Genomic DNA, 20269 nt, shown 5'->3' on the forward strand with positions numbered 1-20269 from the left:
AGCTCTATTCTGATTGATTGAAGTCTCTTTTGTAAATCCAATGTAGGAAAATTATCCTGGTCACTCTCTTAATTTTTATTGGTATGTTTCTTTTAATTAATAAGACATAAGCAGGTTTCCTTTGTAGTCTAGTGTAGCATCTTTTTCTATGTCATTCTTGTAGGCTGCCATTACTAAATATACTTTAAAATAGGTCTCAATGTTTTCAGATAAAACTTGTTCCTCTTACAAACCATTTTTAATACTATCTAAGAAGCAGACTTAGGTCTGCTTAAAATTAGGTCTCTGGTTCAAAAATATCTTTCAATATATCCAATGTTAAAATATTTTGCTTCATTCTGTATTAGTAAGTCACATTTGTTATTCTCCTTTAATTTTAATATTTAGTGTCCAACCTTCAAAGTCTCATTCTATCATGTTCAAGATTTAAAAAAAGCATTTTTCCATGGTAAGGTTTATTATGATTATTATGATTAATCATAATAAACCTTATTTGGACTTTTTTTTAACTTTTCAAAATCAAAATTCTAATTACCCTTTTTCTCTTTATTAAAAAAAATGTGTGCATACATGCACCTCTGAGACTCCTGGAAACTGCCTAGACAAGTCCCTGCAATTTTTTTTGGCAAGATTTCAGAAATGGTTTGCCCAAAGTCATCAAGCTGTCTAGTGTAGAGAAGAAGAAATTTTGTGATAGTAATAGAATATAGGTTAGACGTAATAGGAAGTATATGGTCTGTGTGTGTGTGTGTGTGTGTAAGTGTATATAGATAGGGTTAATAGTGTCTGTGTGTGTACAGTGTGTATGTGTGTTTGTGTATGTGTGTGGGCAGAAAAGAAACTATATAGGTTAAGAGTTGGATGAAAAGATTCATGGACCTTCTGTTGGAGCTTTTTGTTTTCAGTGACAGAATTATTGTTTGTTTTCAAAGTTTGATAAAGAAGAAATATGAGATCATGTAGTTAATAATAATGATGATGATGATGATGGAAGAAACATTGGAGGTCATCTAGTCCAACCCCCTGCTCAGGCAGGAAACCCTATACCATTTCAGACAAATGGCTATCCAATCTCTTCTTAAAGACTTCCAGTGTTGGAGCATTCACTGCTTATGGAGGCAGGTTGTTCCACTGATTAATTATTCTAACTATCAGGAAATTTTTCCTTAATTCTAGGTTGCTTCTCTTCTTGATTAGTTTCTATCCATTGCTTCTTGTCCTGCCTTCAGGTGCTCTGGAGAATAGCTTGACTCCCTCTTCTTTGTGGCAGCCCCTGAGATATTGGAATACTGCTATCATGTCACCCCTCATCCTTCTCTTCATTAGATTAGACATACCTAATTCCAGCAACCATTCCTTATATGTTTTAGCCTCCAGTCCCCTAATCATCTTTGTTGCTCTTCTCTGTACTCTTTCTAGAGTACAAAAGAAATATATCCATGTGGGCCTAAGTTATTGGTAGACGTTTCTATTTTCTTTGCACACAAACATTAGCATCAAGTTAAGGATATTGTTACCTGTAGCGCATATTTCTCAAAACTCAATCAGATGAGTGAAAGGTCCATTTGTATCTACTCTCAATACTTGTCGGTTTCCATATGTGCCATGCTTCAGGATTACACCAGCTTCTACACATTTGATATTAGCAGCCAGTTGTTTTTCACACTGAATCACAAACTGAGAATAGAGTTCTAGCCCAATTTCTTTTTCAATGTTAGCATGATATTGCATTCTTCTTCCTTTCAATTTACCACCCAGTGTGCCTTGTGGTATTACAAGTATGTTGCCTGGCAAATCCAAAACAGACACATATTTGCCATCTTCACATTCGCTTAATTTCACATTCAGGATTGTATTGACTACAAAAAAACAATAGGGGAGAATTCTTGATTAGCAGGTTCAAACATATCATACATTATCAATAATGCATGTTTAAATTATATTTATTTATTGAACACATTTATACTTTAGTTTTTAGTATGAAAAAACCTTAAAAAGAACAAGTTTGTGGATCAGTAAAATAATACAGGTCCTGCTCACATACAGGTGAAACTCGAAAAATTAGAATATCGTGCAAAAGTTCATTTATTTCAGTAATGCAACTTAAAAGATGAACCTAATATATGAGATAGACCCATTACATGCAAAGCAAGATAGTTCAAGCCGTGATGTGTCATAAGTGAGATGATTATAGCTTACAGCTCATGAAAACCCCAAATCCACAATCTCAGAAAATTAGAATATTGGGAAAAGGTTCAATATTCTAGGCTCAAAGTGTCCCACTCTAATCAGCCAATTAAGCCATAACACCTGCAAAGGGTTCCTGAGCCTTTAAATGGTCTCTCAGTCTGGTTCAGTAGGAATCACAATCATGGGAAAGACTGCTGACCTGACAGTTGTGCAGAAAACCATCATTGACACTCTCCATAAGGAGGGAAAGCCTCAAAAATATAAATTCAATAAATAAATAAAATAAATAAAAGGTAATTGCAAAAGAAGTTGGATGTTCCCAAAGTGCTGTATCAAAGCACATTAATAGAAAGTTATGTGGAAGGGAAAAGTGTGGAAGAAAAAGGTGCACAAGCAGCAGGGATGACCGCAGCCTGGAGAGGATTGTCAGGAAAAGGCCATTCAAAAGTGTTGGAGGGAGTGGACTGAGGCTGGAGTCAGTGCANTTGTCAAGCCGCTCCTGAACAACAAACAACGTCAGAAGCGTCTTACCTGGGCTAAAGAAAAACAGAACTGGTCTGTTGCTCAGTGGTCCAAAGTCCTCTTTTCTGATGAGAGCAACTTTTGCATCTCATTTGGGAACCAAGGACCCAGAGTCTGGAGGAAGAATGGAGAGGCACACACTGCCAAAAGCACCAAAACCTGTTCAATGACCGTGAGATTACTGTGCTCGACTGGCCAGCAAACTCACCTGACCTGAACCCCATAGAGAATCTATGGGGCATTGCCAAGAGAAAGATGAGAGACATGAGACCGAACAATGCAGAAGAGCTGAAGGCCGCTATTGAAGCATCCTGGTCTTCCATAACACCTCAGCAGTGCCACAGGCTGACAGCTTCCATACCACGCCGCATTGAGGCAATAATTGCTGCAAAAGGGGCCCAAACCAAGTACTGAGTACATATGCATGCTTATACTTTTCAGAGGTCCGATATTGTTGTATGTACAATCCTTGTTTTATTGATTGCATGTAATATTTTAATTTTCTGAGATTGTGGATTTGGGGTTTTCATGAGCTGTAAGCCATAATCATCACAATTATGACAAATCACGGCTTGAACTATCTTGCTTTGCATGTAATGAGTCTATCTCATATATTAGGTTCACCTTTTAAGTTGCATTACTGAAATAAATGAACTTTTGCACGTTATTCTAATTTTTTGAGTTTCACCTGTAGTCTAAAAAACAAGATGCAAAGGAAAGAACAGGGAGGAGAAAACAAATGAAAATATTCATGCATCAATTCTTAATGGTCAAATGCAGCGATGACAGCACCTACTATATAAATTGAAATGCGAGTAGTATGAAGTTTTTTATATTGGCTCAAATAGAACATTTATTTACATGCTAGTTCCCTCTACTGGCTCCCTGAAGCATTTATTTTTCTACACACAGTCTAAAAAAATTTGGAGCTGGAAATGATTACATTTCAATTAGATAACTTAGAGAACTGTTCTCTAAAAGTTTCTGTCCAGCAAACAATAAGTCTCATGACCCTTTTTCAAACAACTATCTGTAATATTGAGATGCCACTCTCAATATTTATTTACTAGTTGAAGTAAGGTCTAACTAAACTTTCTAAGGACTACTTCCTATTTATTTAATTAATAAATATATAGGAATTGATTTTGTCAAAACAATTTAAAAACTATAAAAACAGAGGTACTTGTCTAACTTCTGCAGGCTTGGATAGTAGTGAAAATTGGACTGGCTCAGGTTTGCTGAGTTCTTTGGCACTGACAAGTAAATTGTGTGCCTATGATTTAGCTGCCTGTTGTATTCGTGTCGGAAGCAATTACAAAGCCAACCAAAGGATGCTTCTGGATGGAAAGCATTTGCCGATGATTTAGCTGAGTGTGTTTTATACAATATTGGATATAGGGCCTCAGAAGCAACAAAGGATTTTGGCCTTATCTGTACTTTTAGAAGAGGAATTGTACAGCACAGCACATCACAGCACACTGCTGGAAGTGGTTGATGAGGTAAGAAAATCTCACCCCCATCCCATCCATCTCTTAATTCTGGTTTTAGTATAGTTTTTAAAATCTTAATCTGTGTAGTTTTAATGTTTTAATGATTTTTTTCTTCTTGTTTTATAACCTGTAAACAGCTGAGAATCACCTGACTGAGATGGGTGGCATAAACATGTAATAAATAAATAAAAATAAATAAAATTTTGTTGGTGCCACTTCCCCGTTTATTTCCAAATCAAACCATAAAAAAATTAGTTAAAAAAATTAAATTTACATATCAAAGATACTTAGATCTAAAGATAAATATAGGAATTCTAGTAATGATGTTCATTGCCTCTATTAACAAGAACTGGACATAGGTACAATTGTAGTTTAGAAGGAAATGTCTGTCCTGGTTAACCTTTCTCACAGAACAAACTTTTGTTTGCGCACAAACACAATACATACACTGCTTTTAATCACTAGTTCTAAGAATATTTTATTTGGAAACCTACCCATTTTGGGAATAATATCTTCACCAGCCCCTTTGAAGAAACATACATAGATAATAAGACCACGTTGGATCTATATAAAATGACAAACATATATTGAAGTATTGTTATATATTGATTGATTTGGAGAGTGATTTACTGTTTACTGTAATTTAAAAACAATATTCTGAGTCCAAATAGTACAGCTGCACAATCCTACAAATTTTGATTAACAAATAAGATTCACCAAATTAAATGAGGTTTGATTCCTGATTACTGAGTAGTCAGGAAAAATAATTTATTTCAAAATACATTGATAAAATGTTTGTGTTTCTGTGTTTTTGTTTGTTTTGTTTGGCATGCTAAAGCAAGCTTCATTTTTAAAACAAAGGAAACTAAGAGTTTATGCTGGATTAAATTAGAAGTCTTCCCTATTGAAATTCCAAATATTACACATTTAGAAATATATTTTAGTGACAAAGTAGTAAATATTTTTATGTTCCAGATGTCCTAAAGACCTGTATCATATTCTTAAACGTATTTTGAAATATGTTCAGAATAAACATATGGCTGCTGTTTCTATCAACTGCATAAGAAAAATCAGAAGGTGCCTACATATTTTTGAAAATATGCAGAAGAGACATGTGCAATCTTAACGAGTTATGTCAGTAGATGTCACACTGGTCAAAGCAAGCGAGTTTTTACATGCGGTAAAATCCTAAACCATTAAGTATATTTTTCAGTGCCGGAAATGTTTCTAGTAAGTTAGTTTGGGCACCAGAGGGGAGGCATGTTAATAACCAGGTGAAGTACTTCCGTATTATGAAAAATTCGTTACGGATTACTGCAATAATGCATATTATGAGTTCCTGTTTATTTCAGGAAGGCAGATTATATACAACATGAAAATCTAATTTGCAGTGTTGAAAGATGAACTGCGGATCTCGGGGACAGGTCTGTAGGATGACAGTGATACAAGCATGCAGGAAAGCGAAGAATTTGGCCATCAACCGGCAAGATTCGCAATGCTAATATTACCTCTACCCATCTGGCTTCGGAATCCGGCTCAGCAGGCTTCACTTGCAGCTGCGCGTGCAGACACTGCTGCAAAAGCACACGAGCTAGTGGGCTCAGGTCTGGGTCCGCCATAAATGCACACACACACACACAAACAAACAGGCAACTCAGAGGAAAGCAAACGCGGCCTCCAGTCTTTTTCTCAAGCACCTCCTCCACTTCCTCCTCTAAGATGAGGCAAACTCCTCCCACTTCTTTTCTGTATTCTTTCTCTGTATCTATCCCATGGCCATAGACTCGTTTAGAGACAATTCGTTTCTCTGCCTTCACACATGTACAAAACTAGAAAGCTGTACAAACTGTCCATTGAAAACAGTAGCTGAATTTAGAATTATTTCACAAAGCTTGACAACACAAGAGAATCTAACTGGTTCCTCCTGTTTTGTAAATCAGACACATGTATAGGACAATATTAAACTCAACTCTATTTAGTCTCTTTTAAATGTTCTGTGACACAACCAAATGACTGAAAGAAAAAAAGGAAGACCAAATAAAAGATTCTGCATTTTTATGGAACTCAGAGGATTGCAATAAATTTGGGGAAATAAGTGAAGCTGGTTCCAGGACTCTGGTTAAAAAAGGCAGGAAATACCTGGGATGCCCTATAGAGCACTCTGCTTAACAGGAGGCTGAAAAAGGGTTTTGTTTTCTGATGGGAGTTAGGAAACTGACCCAGACTTTTTTGGGACATCATTTGGGGTATAGTTCTCAAACTTTGATCTAGTTACTATGGGAAAATCATGGTTACCCAAAGAGCTATGTTTAAATGTCATGTACTTTAGAGGGAAATTTATTGTTTTTGACTCCATCTTTTACATCCAAGCAACATAAGGGGCAGCAGGCAGTCCTTCCAATCATTTTTAAAATGTATTTCCTTTCTTGGGTAAACTAGCACAAATGTGCTAGGTCACTTGCTTTTTGTGTAAGTGGGAGGAGAAGATGGGATGTATAAAAAAGAACTAAAAACTTTAAAAAGCAATTTAAAAATAAAACTGATGCCATAGATAGCAGGCTGTTTAAGAGATTGATAATATTGGGGGTTACACCTCTTGCAATGTTGTGGGAACAATCTCACCGTGGCTCCAATCCCGTTGGGGGAAAGTAGTGAACACGTTTTACTGCGTTTTGAACAGGTTTGAATGACCGGAGGACTCTTCCCTTCTGTGCCTGTGTCCTAAAGATGCCTATTGGGCCCTCGAGAGGTTTGCTTTTCTAATTCTCAGAAGACCTGATGGGGGAAGTCTCCATTAACGCAGAGGCGGTTTCTTGTGTACATCCTTCCACAGCTGTAATAGTTTGATGGGAATAGCTGGAAAAGGTTTTGCTCTCGCAGTCTTTAAAAGATTTATTTATTTATTTATTTATTGAATTTATATACCGCCCTATCTCCCTATTTCCAGACCCTTAAGGAAATAACCCATTAAATCGGTGTTTCTCAACCTTGGCAACTTTAAGATGTGTGAACTTCAACTCCAAGAATTCATCAGCCACTATGCTGAGTTGTCAAGGGTGAGAAAAATATGAAATAAAGCGCAGTGAACAAAGGGAAACGCGGGAAGCGTCTTTACTGTCGCTTCCTCTGCAAGTGCCGTTCTAGAAAATAGAGTCTACTCTATAGTTCCTCGAGATAAAAAAACAAAAGAACCGCTCTAGCTTTATTGTACCGGAAGTAATTTAGCAAGAACTGGTGCCTGGAAGTGTCTAGCTACGTATCAGTTTCTCACGGGTGACCCTTCCGGCTTAGTTCCCTTCATTTCCTGTAAGATTTGAGGCGAGCGACTCCTCGCAGAATGCAACTCTATCGTTTTAACTCTTAGCTATCAGATTCACCTGACTAGTGAATTGCTTAGTGTCAATTTCCTTCGTTGAAAACTGTAGGGGAGCTGCTCGAGAATAACTCCTGTTAATACTGGAGGGGATTTCGAACAAGATAAATGGTTGGCAATCTCTTCTCCATAAGGTGGCTAAACCTAGTGGCGGCAAATTTGAAAAAAATGGTAGGCTTTTAATGCTCAGGTTTTTGTCTGGCTTGTTTCATAAGTGTGATACCTGACTTGCTATCATATGCAACAGTAATGATTCTGTAGTTATGGAATTGCAAGAGGTTCAAGAAAAATAGCAGGCAATTAACTGTGAGATGGGACATTTTCCTAGGTTGCTATTTTTTTTTTATCGGCAAACTAATGCATAGGTCAAGCCTTTGAACGTGTACACTCTTGCTTTTTCTTTAAAGTCATCAAATACAAAGGATGGTGTCCTCCAAGACAAGCGTAGCAAGATCATGGCTAGAGGGCTTCCGAAGCAAAAGCCGATTGAAGGAGTTAAGCAAGTGCTGCTTGTAGCTTCTGGTAAAGGGGGCGTAGGAAAGTCCACAACTGCTGGTAAGACGTTCATATTATGTTGGGAAACGTTTTAATGTATGTGTTCCATATATTACTATTATTACATTTTCCCTGCCTTTTGTGTATGTGTGTGTGTATACACACACACACACACACACACATATTTATTCTCCAAGGCGCCTGAAGGCAGGACGAGAAGCAATGGGTGGAAACTGATCAAGGAGAGAAGCAACTTAGAACTAAGGAGAAACTTCCTGACAGTGAGAACAATTAACCAGTGGAACAACCTGCCTCCAGAAGTGGTGAATGCTCCAACACTGGAAGTTTTTAAGAAGAGACTGGACAGCCGTTTGTCTGAAATGGTGTAGGGTTCCTGCCNAAAAAAAAAGAAGTTCAGGCCTAAAGAAGAAGCCTTTTTTTCCTGATTTATGTAGTACTCCACCTGCCAGCTGTGTTGGGTGCTGACCCGCTAATGGCCAACAAATACTTTGTCTTCTCTAACTTGCCTTATTTCTTGGCCTAATGATTAGGAAGAAAGAGACAGAGATCTAGGGTCAGATTGCAGATAAATAGCACCCTGGCTGAAAATAATTCACTGTTTCTTCTTACCCTTCCAGTAAGTTTCTGGAATGTTGCCTTCCAAGCAGCATCCATGGAACAGGGTGCGGAAACTATACAGAGCTTGAAGTTTTTTCCAGCCCTTTTATGAACAGTGCCATAGGGTGCCGTAAAGTAGTGTGTATGTTTGTGCATGCATTTTTCAATCAGAGCAGAGGCATATAGCTTTCTTGTGTGTGGAGTTTTTGTGAATATGAGACTGACAAGAAAGAATGCATGTGTGTTGTGTCTGTGCATAGGAAAGGTGTTTGTTCTTTTCTTGTGTTGGGTTTATGTGTCTATGTGTCCACGGGGAAGCATAAGGAGGGCTGTATATATTCTGCTTTGTGTCATGTGATCAGTAAGGAAAGGAAGAGTCTTTGCTCTCCAACTTCTTTCCCTTAGGGATGCATTGGGGAAATATTTTCAGGAATTATTTTCTCTGCGAGATGTCTGGGGCAGAAATAGTGAACCGAAGACAGCTCTGGTTTTAATGGAGCTGACCACAGAATGATTAGCTGGAAAGTAGAGTGAGCCTTTGTAATTTTTCTTCGGACAAGGGAAGGACTTGAGATCGCTCATAAATGCTCCCGACAGTTTTTCCTTGCAAGGAGTCGCAAGGCAGCATTCTCCAGTTGGTTAGAGCTCTGGAAGATGAGGAAATTGCCATCTGGCTCAAACCATGGTTGGCACTTTAAAAGGACACTTAAGTTCTCCTACTTCCTTTTCTAATGACTTTTGGAAATTGCTTGTTAACTGCCTTTTCAGCAGTTGGGAATCTTTAAATCAACATGCTTTAAAGTACCCAATAATTTCCCTCAATCCTCAGCAAAAGAAGTTTTAACTGTAAGTACAGGTAGTTCTCCATTTATGACCACAATTGGCACTGGAATTTCAGTGACTAAGTGATGCACTTGTTAAGCAAGTCATGATATGACAGGCCCTGATTTTATGACCTTTTTACTGTGGTTGCTAAATAAATCACTATGGTAGTTAAATGAGCAACATAGTTATTAAGTGAATCATGCTCTCATTAAGCAAATCCGGCTTCCCTCAATTTTCTTTGCTTGTCGGAAGCTGGATAGGAAGGTCACAAATTGCAATCATGTGACTGCAAGATGCTGCAACTATCATAAATGCAAGCCTGCGACCAAGTGCCCAAATTGCCCAATTTTTTTCTTTGTCCTTCTCCAGTGCTGGATTTAATTAAAAAAACTTAGGTTGGCACCCAGCTCCCTGCAAATCTGCCTTCATCCACCTCAGTCATCCTTTGGGTTATATCCCACTTTTGGTAAAGTAAGGGAAACGAAGACCAGGAGGTCCTTTTTCTCAGTTATTGCTCCAGCCTTACAAAATAGACTCCCGTAGAATTAAGATTCATGCCATCCATCATCTGTCTTAATTTTTAGGAAGGTATTTAAATTCAAATGACTAGTGAATTGCCACCGCTTTTTGATTTCAAATTATTGTGTTTAATCTTTGTCTTATATTTTGGTTTATGTTAACTATTAATCGTGTATTTGTATTGAATTATAAATCTTCATGAGACTTCATTGATTTGATGCTCTCTATAAATAAATAAGAATCAAGATCCCATGCAGTTTTTGGGTGTTATAACATTAAGATTAAACACAATAATTTGAAGTTAAACACAATAACTTGAAGATTAAACTTAAAATATACAGATTACAGATAAAATATAAAATATACAGATTATGCTTCCCAAGGCTTTATTTTCAGCATTACTGGCTGTGGATTAGAATAGCTACAACTCATTGATTCATTGCCCAGAATTTTTTTTTTTAAATATAGCTCAGCAATGTAGACACATTCCTTTTATTGATTGAACTTTTGATGTTAACGCTGCAAGAATTTTGCTAAATTCCTTTTCTTCTTTTTTCAGTAAATGTAGCCCTTGCATTGGCAACAAATGAACCGGTAAGTGACCACTGAAGATTTGTTTCAGGTATTAATAGATATATTACTAATTTCTCTTCAGGAATAGGTTTAAGCCAGTTGCAGTATTGTGATTCCAGTAGGTGGTTTTAGATAATATAGTAAAGGTTAAATTCTTTCCCCCTCCAGGATTCTTTGAATAAGAATGTTGAAGAAAATGTGAAAATGATTATTTCTAATTGCAACATGAATATCTGTTGCCCAACTATTATGGAGTACTATACACTGTTTTAGTATAATCACTGATGGGAGCAATAAAATGTATTCTTAGCATTAAGATTCAGTTTTACAATTTGAGGCATGCATATATCTCCTTGTATAGAACCGTAAAATAGGAAGGGACCTTGGAAGTGTTCTAGTCCAAGCCCCTGCCCAAGGCAGGAATCCTTGTACTATCTCAGACAAATTGTCCTATCTTTTCTTGAAAACCTTCCAGTAATGGAGCACCCACAGCTCCTTGAGGCAAGATGTTCCACTGCTTAATAATTCTTACTGTCAGGAAATTCCTCATTTCCAGGCTGGATCTCCCTCTGATGAGCTTCCAATCATTGCTCCTTGCCCTATCCTCAGGTGCTATGGAGAAAAATTTATTCCCTGTTCTCTGTGCCAGCCCTTCAAGTATTGGAAGACAGCTATCATGCTTTCCTTCAGTTTTCTCTTTGTTAAGCTAAACATACCTAGTTCCTTTAGCTGTTCATCGTTGTTGTTCCTCTCTATTCTCTTTCTAGGGCCTCAGCATCTTTCTTGTGTTGTGGAGATGAGAACCATACTCAATATCATAAATGTGGACTTACCAGTGCAGTATAGAGCATTACTATTACTTCCCGTGCAAAGGTCAGGATGAGTAATACCTGGTTTGGAATTTGTGATAAAAAAGTAAATATGAACTGTCAGCATAGTATGATAATAAAAAAGAAAAATAGATTTTTTAAACTGCATCAGATTATAATTTAAAAATGCTGGGAAGTAATGCAGTTTCAGTTTTAATTCAGTCACCTCAACTAATGTGTCTAGTTCCAGTTTCAGAAAAAAAGAACAGCTTCAGAGAAAGATGGTAAGGATTATTATAGATCTAAATGTTAAGTTCTGTGAAGAAAGGTTGAGGAACAGGCCATGTTTAGCCTTGAGAAGATGAAAAAATAAGAAAACATTTTTCAAATACTTGAACAAATGTCATGCAGAAGGAAATCATGATCTGTTCTACCATTCCACAGCAGGACATAGATTAATATATTTAAGTTAGAAGAAGATATATTCTAATTTTATTCATGTATTTGTTTGATTTGTATCTCTTTCTTTTATGAGCCCAAGGTGTCATATGTTTTTCTCTATAAAACAATTCTTTGAGGTAATGCTACAGTTTGTTAATAGAAGTAAATGCTCAGTGGCTCCCTTTCATTGGATTCAAATGAAGCCAACTTCTATTTGACAGGAATGCATTAATGTGGATTCCTGCACTGAGCAGTTGATGAGACTTCATAGATAAATGCTATGGTGTCTTCCAACTTTGATACATTAAATACAGTGTATAATATCGTCATAGCCCTTTTTGTTGATAGATTTTATTTAGTGTATGATAATGAAATAAAACAAAATATCTGCATGTGGAGTAATTTTTTGTAATTTACATATTTTTGTAATTTCTCCTCGACGTGTCCCCATGCCATCACTCTGCTAAACACCTAACTCCCACAGCACTGTCTTATGCCTAAAGATATTTACCCATGTAGTAGGCTGTATTGTGCTATTATCTTTGTCTTCTTCTCATCTTTTCCATCTTTTCATTCTGATCTTTCTCACCTATCATCTTTTCTACTATGTTCTCCTATTGATATATTATGATTTATAAATTGTTTGTATCTTATGATTTATGATTGTATCTTATGATTTATGATCTATGACTTATCACTTTGTTGTTGTTTATATGTATACTGAGAGCTTATGCACCGGAGACAAATTTCTTGTGTGTCCAATCACACTTGGCCAACAAACTATTCTATTTCTATTCTATTTCTATTCTATTTCTATTCTATTTCTATTCTATTTTTATTCTAATTCTATTCTATTCTATTCTATTCTAGTCCAGTCCAGTCCAGTCCAGTCCAGTGCTAATCCTCATAGAAAATAAGCACAAAATTGAGATTGATAAAGTTTACAAAGCATTGAGCAGATGCTGAAGACATCTGCATGTCTCTAAAGACATGTCTCTGAAGACAGCAGGCATTATACTATTTTTCTTAGTTGATTGTAATTTTTCTGATAACAGATTTTTTTTTTTAAAAAAAAATCCTTTCATATGGCAATAGTCAGTTCTGCTCCCCTAGGAAACCTCTGGAATTCTAAGTGCTTCTATTAGGCTGATAAGCATTCATTCTAGGTTGAGTATTTAATGAAAACATAACCACAGACAATTTATTGTAGCAGAAGCAATTCAAATTAGTAAAAACCAGCTACAGTACATCAAGATTTTTTGTTCATGAAGAGGGTGTTTTGGTGAGGAAACACCAGCTGTGTGTGACTAAAGGTGGCACAGATCCAGTTGAGAAACTATCTTATGCTGTCACCATGTGGGGGGAGTTTCGTTAAAAATTGCTTTTATCAAGGAAAGCTGTGATACTAACCATCAGTTTTGTATGAATTATAGCAAAGGGGAATAATCTATTCAGTGGTGAAAGAAAGGATCCCTGTTAATATGCAGTTAGCACATTTTGCATGAATAGAAAAAAGGACACACAGTTAAATAAAAATAAATAAGGAGGCAATTAAGTGAATACACTGTTTTGTCCACTGGGCTATTTATTTATATTTCAGCTGTTTCAGTTCTTTGAAGTGGTGCATGAACTATATTTAAAAAGCAAATAATAAAACCACCAAAGCAGCAAAGTTCTAAAAAGGCAAACAATTATAATAATACCCCTTTCCAAGTTCCATTATGCTGCCTCATTGTGGTGGGATATGGAAGTCCTGGGAAGGATAAGCAAAAAATGCTAGATCTCTATACCAAGTATATATACCTGCAAGGTCACCCAAGGCCTGAAGATCTTCCCAGCTGCCCAACTAAAGTAAATAGGTACCTATACTGGGCAGCAGAAATATAGAAAGATGAGGGAGATGGATAATCACCATAGTGACAATAGAAAGTCATCACTTCATATTGTGGCAGGAGAAGGCAATGATGACCACTTTTGTATTTTACCAAGAAAATCAGGTAGATAAAATGCTAATTAGTTAATGTTGAAGATCTTGTAGACTACTAAAGGTTTTTATAATATGGGTGTTTATAGACTTTGGGATGTCAACTTCCTGATGTTTCCATGTAATAAAAAAAAATCTAAAGTTGCAAAGACAGAATTATAATGGGAACATGGAACATGGGAAACTTTAATAGACTGAAAGATGAAATAAATCAGCTACACATTGAATGTTAGGCATCAGCAAAATAAAATGGACCAGAACAGGACACTTTTGCCAGAAGATCATACTGTTTACTATTAAGAACATGAAGTACTGGAAAGGAACAGCATTGCTTTCATAGTAAGGAAAGATATGCCAAAGATAATACTTGGATACAAAGCAGTCATTGACAATTCCAATTCGACTTTGTGGACAACTCTTTAATGTGATGATTGTTCAAGTTTATGCTCCACACTGATGTAGAAGAAGAGATTGATGAATTTTATGTTCAAGTTCAGTCTGAAATCTACCAAACATGCAAAGTGTACTGATTATGTCTGAAGACTGGATTGCAAAATTTAGAAATTAGGAATAGTAATAAAGAAAGTAAAGTTGGCCTAGGCAAATGAAATGAAGCAGGAGAATAATTTATGGAACTCAGACATATAAACTGAAGAATAGCCACCCTTAATGTGTATGCTGAGAGAGAGAGAGAGAGAGAGAGAGAGAGAGAGAGAGAGAGAGAGAGAGAGAGAATCATAATAGTAATATTAAACATACATTTTCAAAATAGGATCAGATTAAGAAAAACCTCTAGCAAATTATTAGAAGATCAGGATACATTTCTGGAAAAATGTAATCAATGAAAACAGGCCATTTTTTTTAAAAAAAGTGTTTTGTTTAATGCAGAGGAACCAGCAGAGGGTGCTTACCAAACCAAATTTTGTGTTCTGCTGTTTCATCTCCTATGGCACTCCAGTTATGATGTCATGAAACAAATTTAACATGCGCACACACATCTTTCCTAGAGCAGAGTACTTTTAAGGAATTGGAAATGGGGAGACCGACTAAAAAATGCAAAAGATTCCATGGACCAAGAATTATCTAGGTATAACACCCACTTGCAAATTGACATAGTCATAGCATATTGAATACATTATATGCAGATATTTACTCTGCATTTTGATGTCTGTCTGCCTGCCTCTAGGGAATTTGAATATGGAATCTTAAATTTTACTTAGTGATAGAAAAAGAAAATAGATGAAAAAAGGGAATGTATGCAATTAAATTTCTAAATGCAGAGATCAGAGGAAGGCTAAAATGCTCCCTAATATTTTGATGCATATTATCTCCAAGAAGGGAATTATCATATTACATGACTTTCTTTTGTTTTTATTTTTCAAGTAAGAAATACTATTTGTTGGCAATATCATTGAGCAAGGAGAAAAATATATTCATTTCTATATGTCAGCTAATCTCATTCTGCTATTTAAGGTTAAGGTTAAGGTTAATTTAATTTGTATACCGCCCTTCTCCCGTAGGACTCAGGGCGGTTCACAGCATATTAAAAACACAAATACAATATACAGGATACAAAAAAAATCATACAAAAATACACAAAATAACCCCACTAAAACCTAATTAAAAGCCAAATATTGATTTAATAGAAGTGTTGAACTTAAATTGCCATAATTCTGCTATAATTCTCTAATTTTGGAAAAAGCTGCTTTAATCCTGTGCCATATTCAAATCTATGAATTTATATAGCCTGAGCACTACTTATGTCTGGTGCAGGACATGGCATTGATATCAGCACACCAAACAATGCTTTTGCATTTTTTAAAAAATCAAATCTTTATTACAATCAAAGATCAGAAAATATGCACAATTAATAAATTTTAAAATTATAATATGAATAATAAAATGAGATTAAAATTAGTCAACTAAATCAATTGTTGCATTGTCATCACTGTGATACAATTATAGATAGCAACACTCCTTGTTACAAATAAATTACTGTCTGACATATGCAACAGTTTAGTGCATATTCTTTTTGTCCCCTGATCTTCGTTGTAATAAAGATTTGATTTCAATTTGATGCATGTCACAAAGCTGATATTTAAAGCCTCCTGACAGCAGACATTAGCCCCTCCCCCCACATCTTGAATACTTAAATTCATTGGGGGACAATGTGTCATCCAGGGCTATGTGCAGCCTTCTGGAAATTCACATGCAGTCCCTAACAACTCTCTAGATCAAAGGTCCCCAACCTTTCTGGATTGGCAGCTTGGTGAGAAAGGGAGGGGCATGCTCCTTTATGCGCATATGCACACACATGCAAATGTGGCTGCATGTGCATACACTTGAACAGGGCCGTGAGCATGCACATTCCACAAATGGGGCTAGCATCGGCAAGAGGCTTGCAGCTCGACTAGTGCCAGCCCAAGGCTTGCTACTTGTGGCTAGGCTAACAACTCGTGGCTCAGCTAGTGCCAGCACAAAGGAGGGTGAGTATACGCACATGCACTGGTCAGTCATTTATGTGGCCCGGTGGCCAAAAGGCCATGGCCTGGTAGTGGACTGCACCCCATAGGTTGGGGACCTCTGTTCTAGATTCTGCTGTTCAGTCGAGCTGCAAGTCTCTCTCCAGCGCTAGCCCCATTTGTGGAGTGTGCATGCACACACAGCCATATTTGCTGTGTGCGCATGTGTGCATAAAGTGTGGGGTCTCACTCTCTCTTACCAAAGACCTGGATGAAGAGCCAGGTCTTCATGGCTTTTCCAAACAGAGGCAAACTGGGAGCTTTGGATCTTGGTAGAACCTCACTCATGTGGGCAGGCACTGCTATAAAGAAGGCCCCAATTTTTGGGACCCCATAGATGACATTGTTTAATTGAAGAAACCATGAGTGACTCTCTGAAGCGCTCCCCAATCTAGGAAAGAGTGCTATTGGCTCACCAAAAGAAGTTGTACAGTGTCCTTGCTGGCAAAGGCTGAGATCTCTTCAAGCAGAAGCTGCAAGTCCAGGAAGACCCCCAGATTGGGTAGCAACTTTGAAGAGGGAGATGCAATCCCATCCAAGGTCAGGGATGTAATATCCTTAGATTTGGAGTAGATTAACAGTTGTATATAGTTATAAAGATTATAGCTTAGTTTTCATACAAAATCTTGATTTCATAACATGTTATAACTGCCCAGAGTTAAGGTTAATGGTTAAGGTTAATTTAATTTGTATACCGCCCTTCTCCCGTAGGACTCAGGGCGGTTCACAGCATATTAAAAACACAAATACAATATACAGGATACAAAAAAAATCATACAAAAATACACAAAATAACCCCACTGAAACCTAATTAAAAGCCAAATATTGATTGCTGTGTTCCCATTAAAATTACTTTTTAAAAACGTCCCTACCTAAAATCCCTACCTAAAATCCTCCCTAGGTCAGGCCCGCTTGCTGGAAAAGCCATGTCCTGAGGGCGCGGCGGAAAGTAAGGAGATCCGGAATCATCCGGATCTCGGGGGGGAGTTCGTTCCAGAGGGTGGGGGCACCCACAGAGAAGGCCCTCCCCCTGGGGGTCGCCAGCCTACATTGCTTGGCCGACGGCACCCTGAGGAGGCCCACTCTGTGGGAGCGTACCGGTCTGTGGGAGGGAATCTGTGGCAGAAGGCGNATGGTCTTCCAATGTCAGCCGTGGATCCAGGAGGACTCCCAAGTTGCGGGCCCTCTCTGAGGGGGCCAAAATTTCGCCCCCTATAGTCAGCGATGGCGTCAGCTGACTATGCCGAGGCGCCGGCAACCACAGCCACTCGGTCTTGGAAGGGTTGAGCCTGAGTCTGTTTCTCCCCATCCAGACCCGTACGGCCTCCAGGAATGGGGCGAAATATAAATTTAATAGATGATGATGATGATCATGATGATGATCATGATCATGAATATTTCTACTGCTTCAGCTGAATCAGTTTCAGGATGCACATGTTTCTTAAAGACACCTTTTCAAGTGTAGTGTACAAATATCTTTTCAAAATATGTTACAAAATTTTTCAAGAATCCAGTCACAATACTTTTAAAGAACTTCATAAATATATTAAAGTCCAAAGTTTAGGAATATGGTTCATCAGAATATCGATATGTTTAATCTTAACTCTCTTATTGAATTCTTAGTTAACAATATTAAGATTATTCAAACAATGAAACAACCAGAGGATATATTCAATCATATGTGTTGATTTACTTTAAATTTACTGCATCCCCAACATAAAATATTTCATTTTTAGCATTTACTGTTGCTTCTCCCTTAATTGTACCATTGACTCTCCCCATATCTTTGTGTCTTATAATCTCTCCCTTCTGTCCAAACAGGAAACCTCATGTAATAATATTGATATTTAATGTAATTGTTATTCCTTTAGCCAGATTTTTTTAAGGTAGTTCTGTTTTATTTATGATGCAGTTCCTCGTATATTATTCAAAGACTGATAATCCTTTGCTCAGTGAAAATTGTACGTCTGTTTTAAGAATTTAAAGAATATAGCAAAATAATAAGCTTATTATTAATTCCCAACTTGCATTCAAGATTTCTTCAAAGCTTGATTCAGTCTGAAATAAATATGCAGATCTATTCCAGAATCTAGGGGTTTTTTTGCTATTAAAATGTTAGAACCTATAAATTGAAAAAAGAATGTTCGCTAGGTTTGAGCATAAGTAGGCAATTCTGCAAATATTTATCTTTCAAGCAATAATTAGGGGATAATGCATTAGGGTGATGACTTGAAGGGGTTTGATTAACTGAAAATACAGATAAAAGGAATGAGTCATGAATTGTCATAATCAGGTAAATTATGTGTTTTGTCTGAGAATAAAGGAGTTTGAAAATAGTATTGAAGCCTTTGAAATCAGGCACAAAAATGTGGCTTCTCAGTCTTAAAATTATGGCTTTCGTGTAGGAGACATGAAATAGCATAATCCGTCAGAGTAACTCCAATAGGATGTTAAATAGCTTTGTGCATAATAAAGAAGCCTAATTGTTTTTAAAAATAATGTTAAAAGAAAGACTAGCTTTGATCTTCATGATTAAGTAAATCGTACATGGTACTCTCTTCCAATTACTTTTACATCAAAAATTTTAAGAAAAATTATATTGATTGATTATGCAGTTAGGAAATTGAGATATGCCTCTTAATGGTACAATCAAGACCATCTTCATGCTTTTACTAATCACATGCTTTCCCATCATTTGGGGCTCTGCTCCAGATCACTTGGCCTCATGACCATAGACATACGATTGTAAGTCTATAGATTTTTTTTTTGGTGAAATGTTCAAATGAGATTTTCAAATGTGATTTGAAAAATACCAGCATTGGTTGGGTTTGTACACTAACTAATTAACTAACGCTTAGACTTATATACTGCTTCATAGTGCTTTATAGTCCTTTCTAAGGGGTTTACAGAGTCAGCATATTGCCCCCCAACAATTTGGGTCCTCATTTTACCGACCTCGGAAGGATGAAAGGCTGAGTTAACCTTGAGCCGTTCAGAACTGAACTCCTGGCAGTTGGCAGAATTAGCATGTAATACTGTATTCTGACCACTGCGCCACCACTGCTCTTAGCCACACTGCTTAGCCAACATGAATGTACCCATAGTTTAGTGAATAAATAACAGTAGTAACATACTTAGTCTTAAACTAAATTAGGAATCCCCATTGTTTGTTCTTAGAAAATGATAAGCTTCTGTGTATCTTTAGCCTTTGTTTGTATTTGGACTTTTATTATTGGCACTGTTCTAATTGATATCATTCTTCTGGGTATTTTATGATTATTTTATATATATGAATGTGTGTATATATATGTGTGTGTGTGTGTGTGTGTATAAAATATAGAAAAAATGAACACCAGGATAAAAGTAAAACAAACCTGTTTAATACAAACAAGTTTGTAAATAAAAGAGTTACCAAGCTTTCATCAGCCCGACTGCCGACATCATCAGGGTTGGAATGCTAGGTGATTAGGGAGCTTGCCTATATAGCTACCTGTCTCTGCACCCGGCTTCTCGAGCGCGTAATCGGCCCATTAGTTGTATTAATCTGCAACGTGCTAAGTTGATTCACATGCGGCAGCCTGTTGGTGGACCCGGTGGTTATGCCCAGATCCTCCATTACTTTTCTAGAGCACGTGTGAGCGCCTGGGGGACGGCTGTCAAGCTGTCTCTGCCTCCTATCTCTCCCCCCCTCTCTCATACAGAGTAATATTTTAAAATGAATCAATGTACTTTTGCTGTTAGAGAACAATAATGATAGATTTGACATTGTCCAAGAAAAGCACAGGTTTTTGTACTCCACAATGTACTTTTGCTGTTAGAGAACAATAATGATAGATTTGACATTGCCCAAGAAAAGCACAGGTTTTTGTACTCCACAATCATGTGGAGCAAACAAGATTTGCAGGCTT

At 37.0% G+C, this 20269-nt stretch overlaps 2 protein-coding genes across 2 annotated transcripts in view; one reads left to right on the forward strand and one right to left on the reverse strand.

Annotated features, from left to right (window-relative positions):
• Window positions 1–1410: 1410 nt before the first annotated feature.
• On the reverse strand, window positions 1411–5835 carry DTD2 (D-aminoacyl-tRNA deacylase 2). Its single transcript, XM_015813078.1, has 3 exons — window positions 5711–5835; window positions 4697–4766; window positions 1411–1859 (listed from the first exon to the last, which is right to left on the reverse strand). Exons 1-3 carry the CDS (start codon window positions 5819–5821, stop codon window positions 1534–1536), a joined length of 507 nt encoding a protein of 168 aa, XP_015668564.1. The 5' UTR covers window positions 5822–5835; the 3' UTR covers window positions 1411–1533.
• Window positions 5836–7558: 1723 nt separating this feature from the next.
• NUBPL (nucleotide binding protein like) overlaps window positions 7559–20269 on the forward strand; it is a 56148-nt gene continuing 43437 nt past the window's right edge. Inside the window, exons 1-3 of the mRNA XM_015813073.1 lie at window positions 7559–7746; window positions 7983–8130; window positions 10592–10626. Coding sequence (XP_015668559.1) covers window positions 7684–7746; window positions 7983–8130; window positions 10592–10626 — 246 coding nt within the window. The 5' untranslated portion in view covers window positions 7559–7683. The remainder of the gene's footprint in view (window positions 7747–7982; window positions 8131–10591; window positions 10627–20269) is intronic.

Source organism: Protobothrops mucrosquamatus, unplaced genomic scaffold (genome assembly GCF_001527695.2).
Source record: "Protobothrops mucrosquamatus isolate PMUCROS unplaced genomic scaffold, P.Mucros_1.0 scaffold133, whole genome shotgun sequence".
Classification (NCBI taxonomy): domain Eukaryota; kingdom Metazoa; phylum Chordata; class Lepidosauria; order Squamata; family Viperidae; genus Protobothrops; species Protobothrops mucrosquamatus.

Bases quoted from the DNA above. Each gene is read 5' to 3' on its own strand.
- DTD2 (XM_015813078.1), bottom strand. From the start codon at position 5,821: ATGGCGGACCCAGACCTGAGCCCACTAGCTCGTGTGCTTTTGCAGCAG. The intron at 4,767-5,710 runs GTAATATTAGCA...CATTTTATATAG, and splicing joins CCGAAGCCAGATGGGTAGAG to ATCCAACGTGGTCTTATTAT. The intron at 1,860-4,696 runs GTAGGTTTCCAA...GTTTTTTTGTAG, and splicing joins AGATATTATTCCCAAAATGG to TCAATACAATCCTGAATGTG.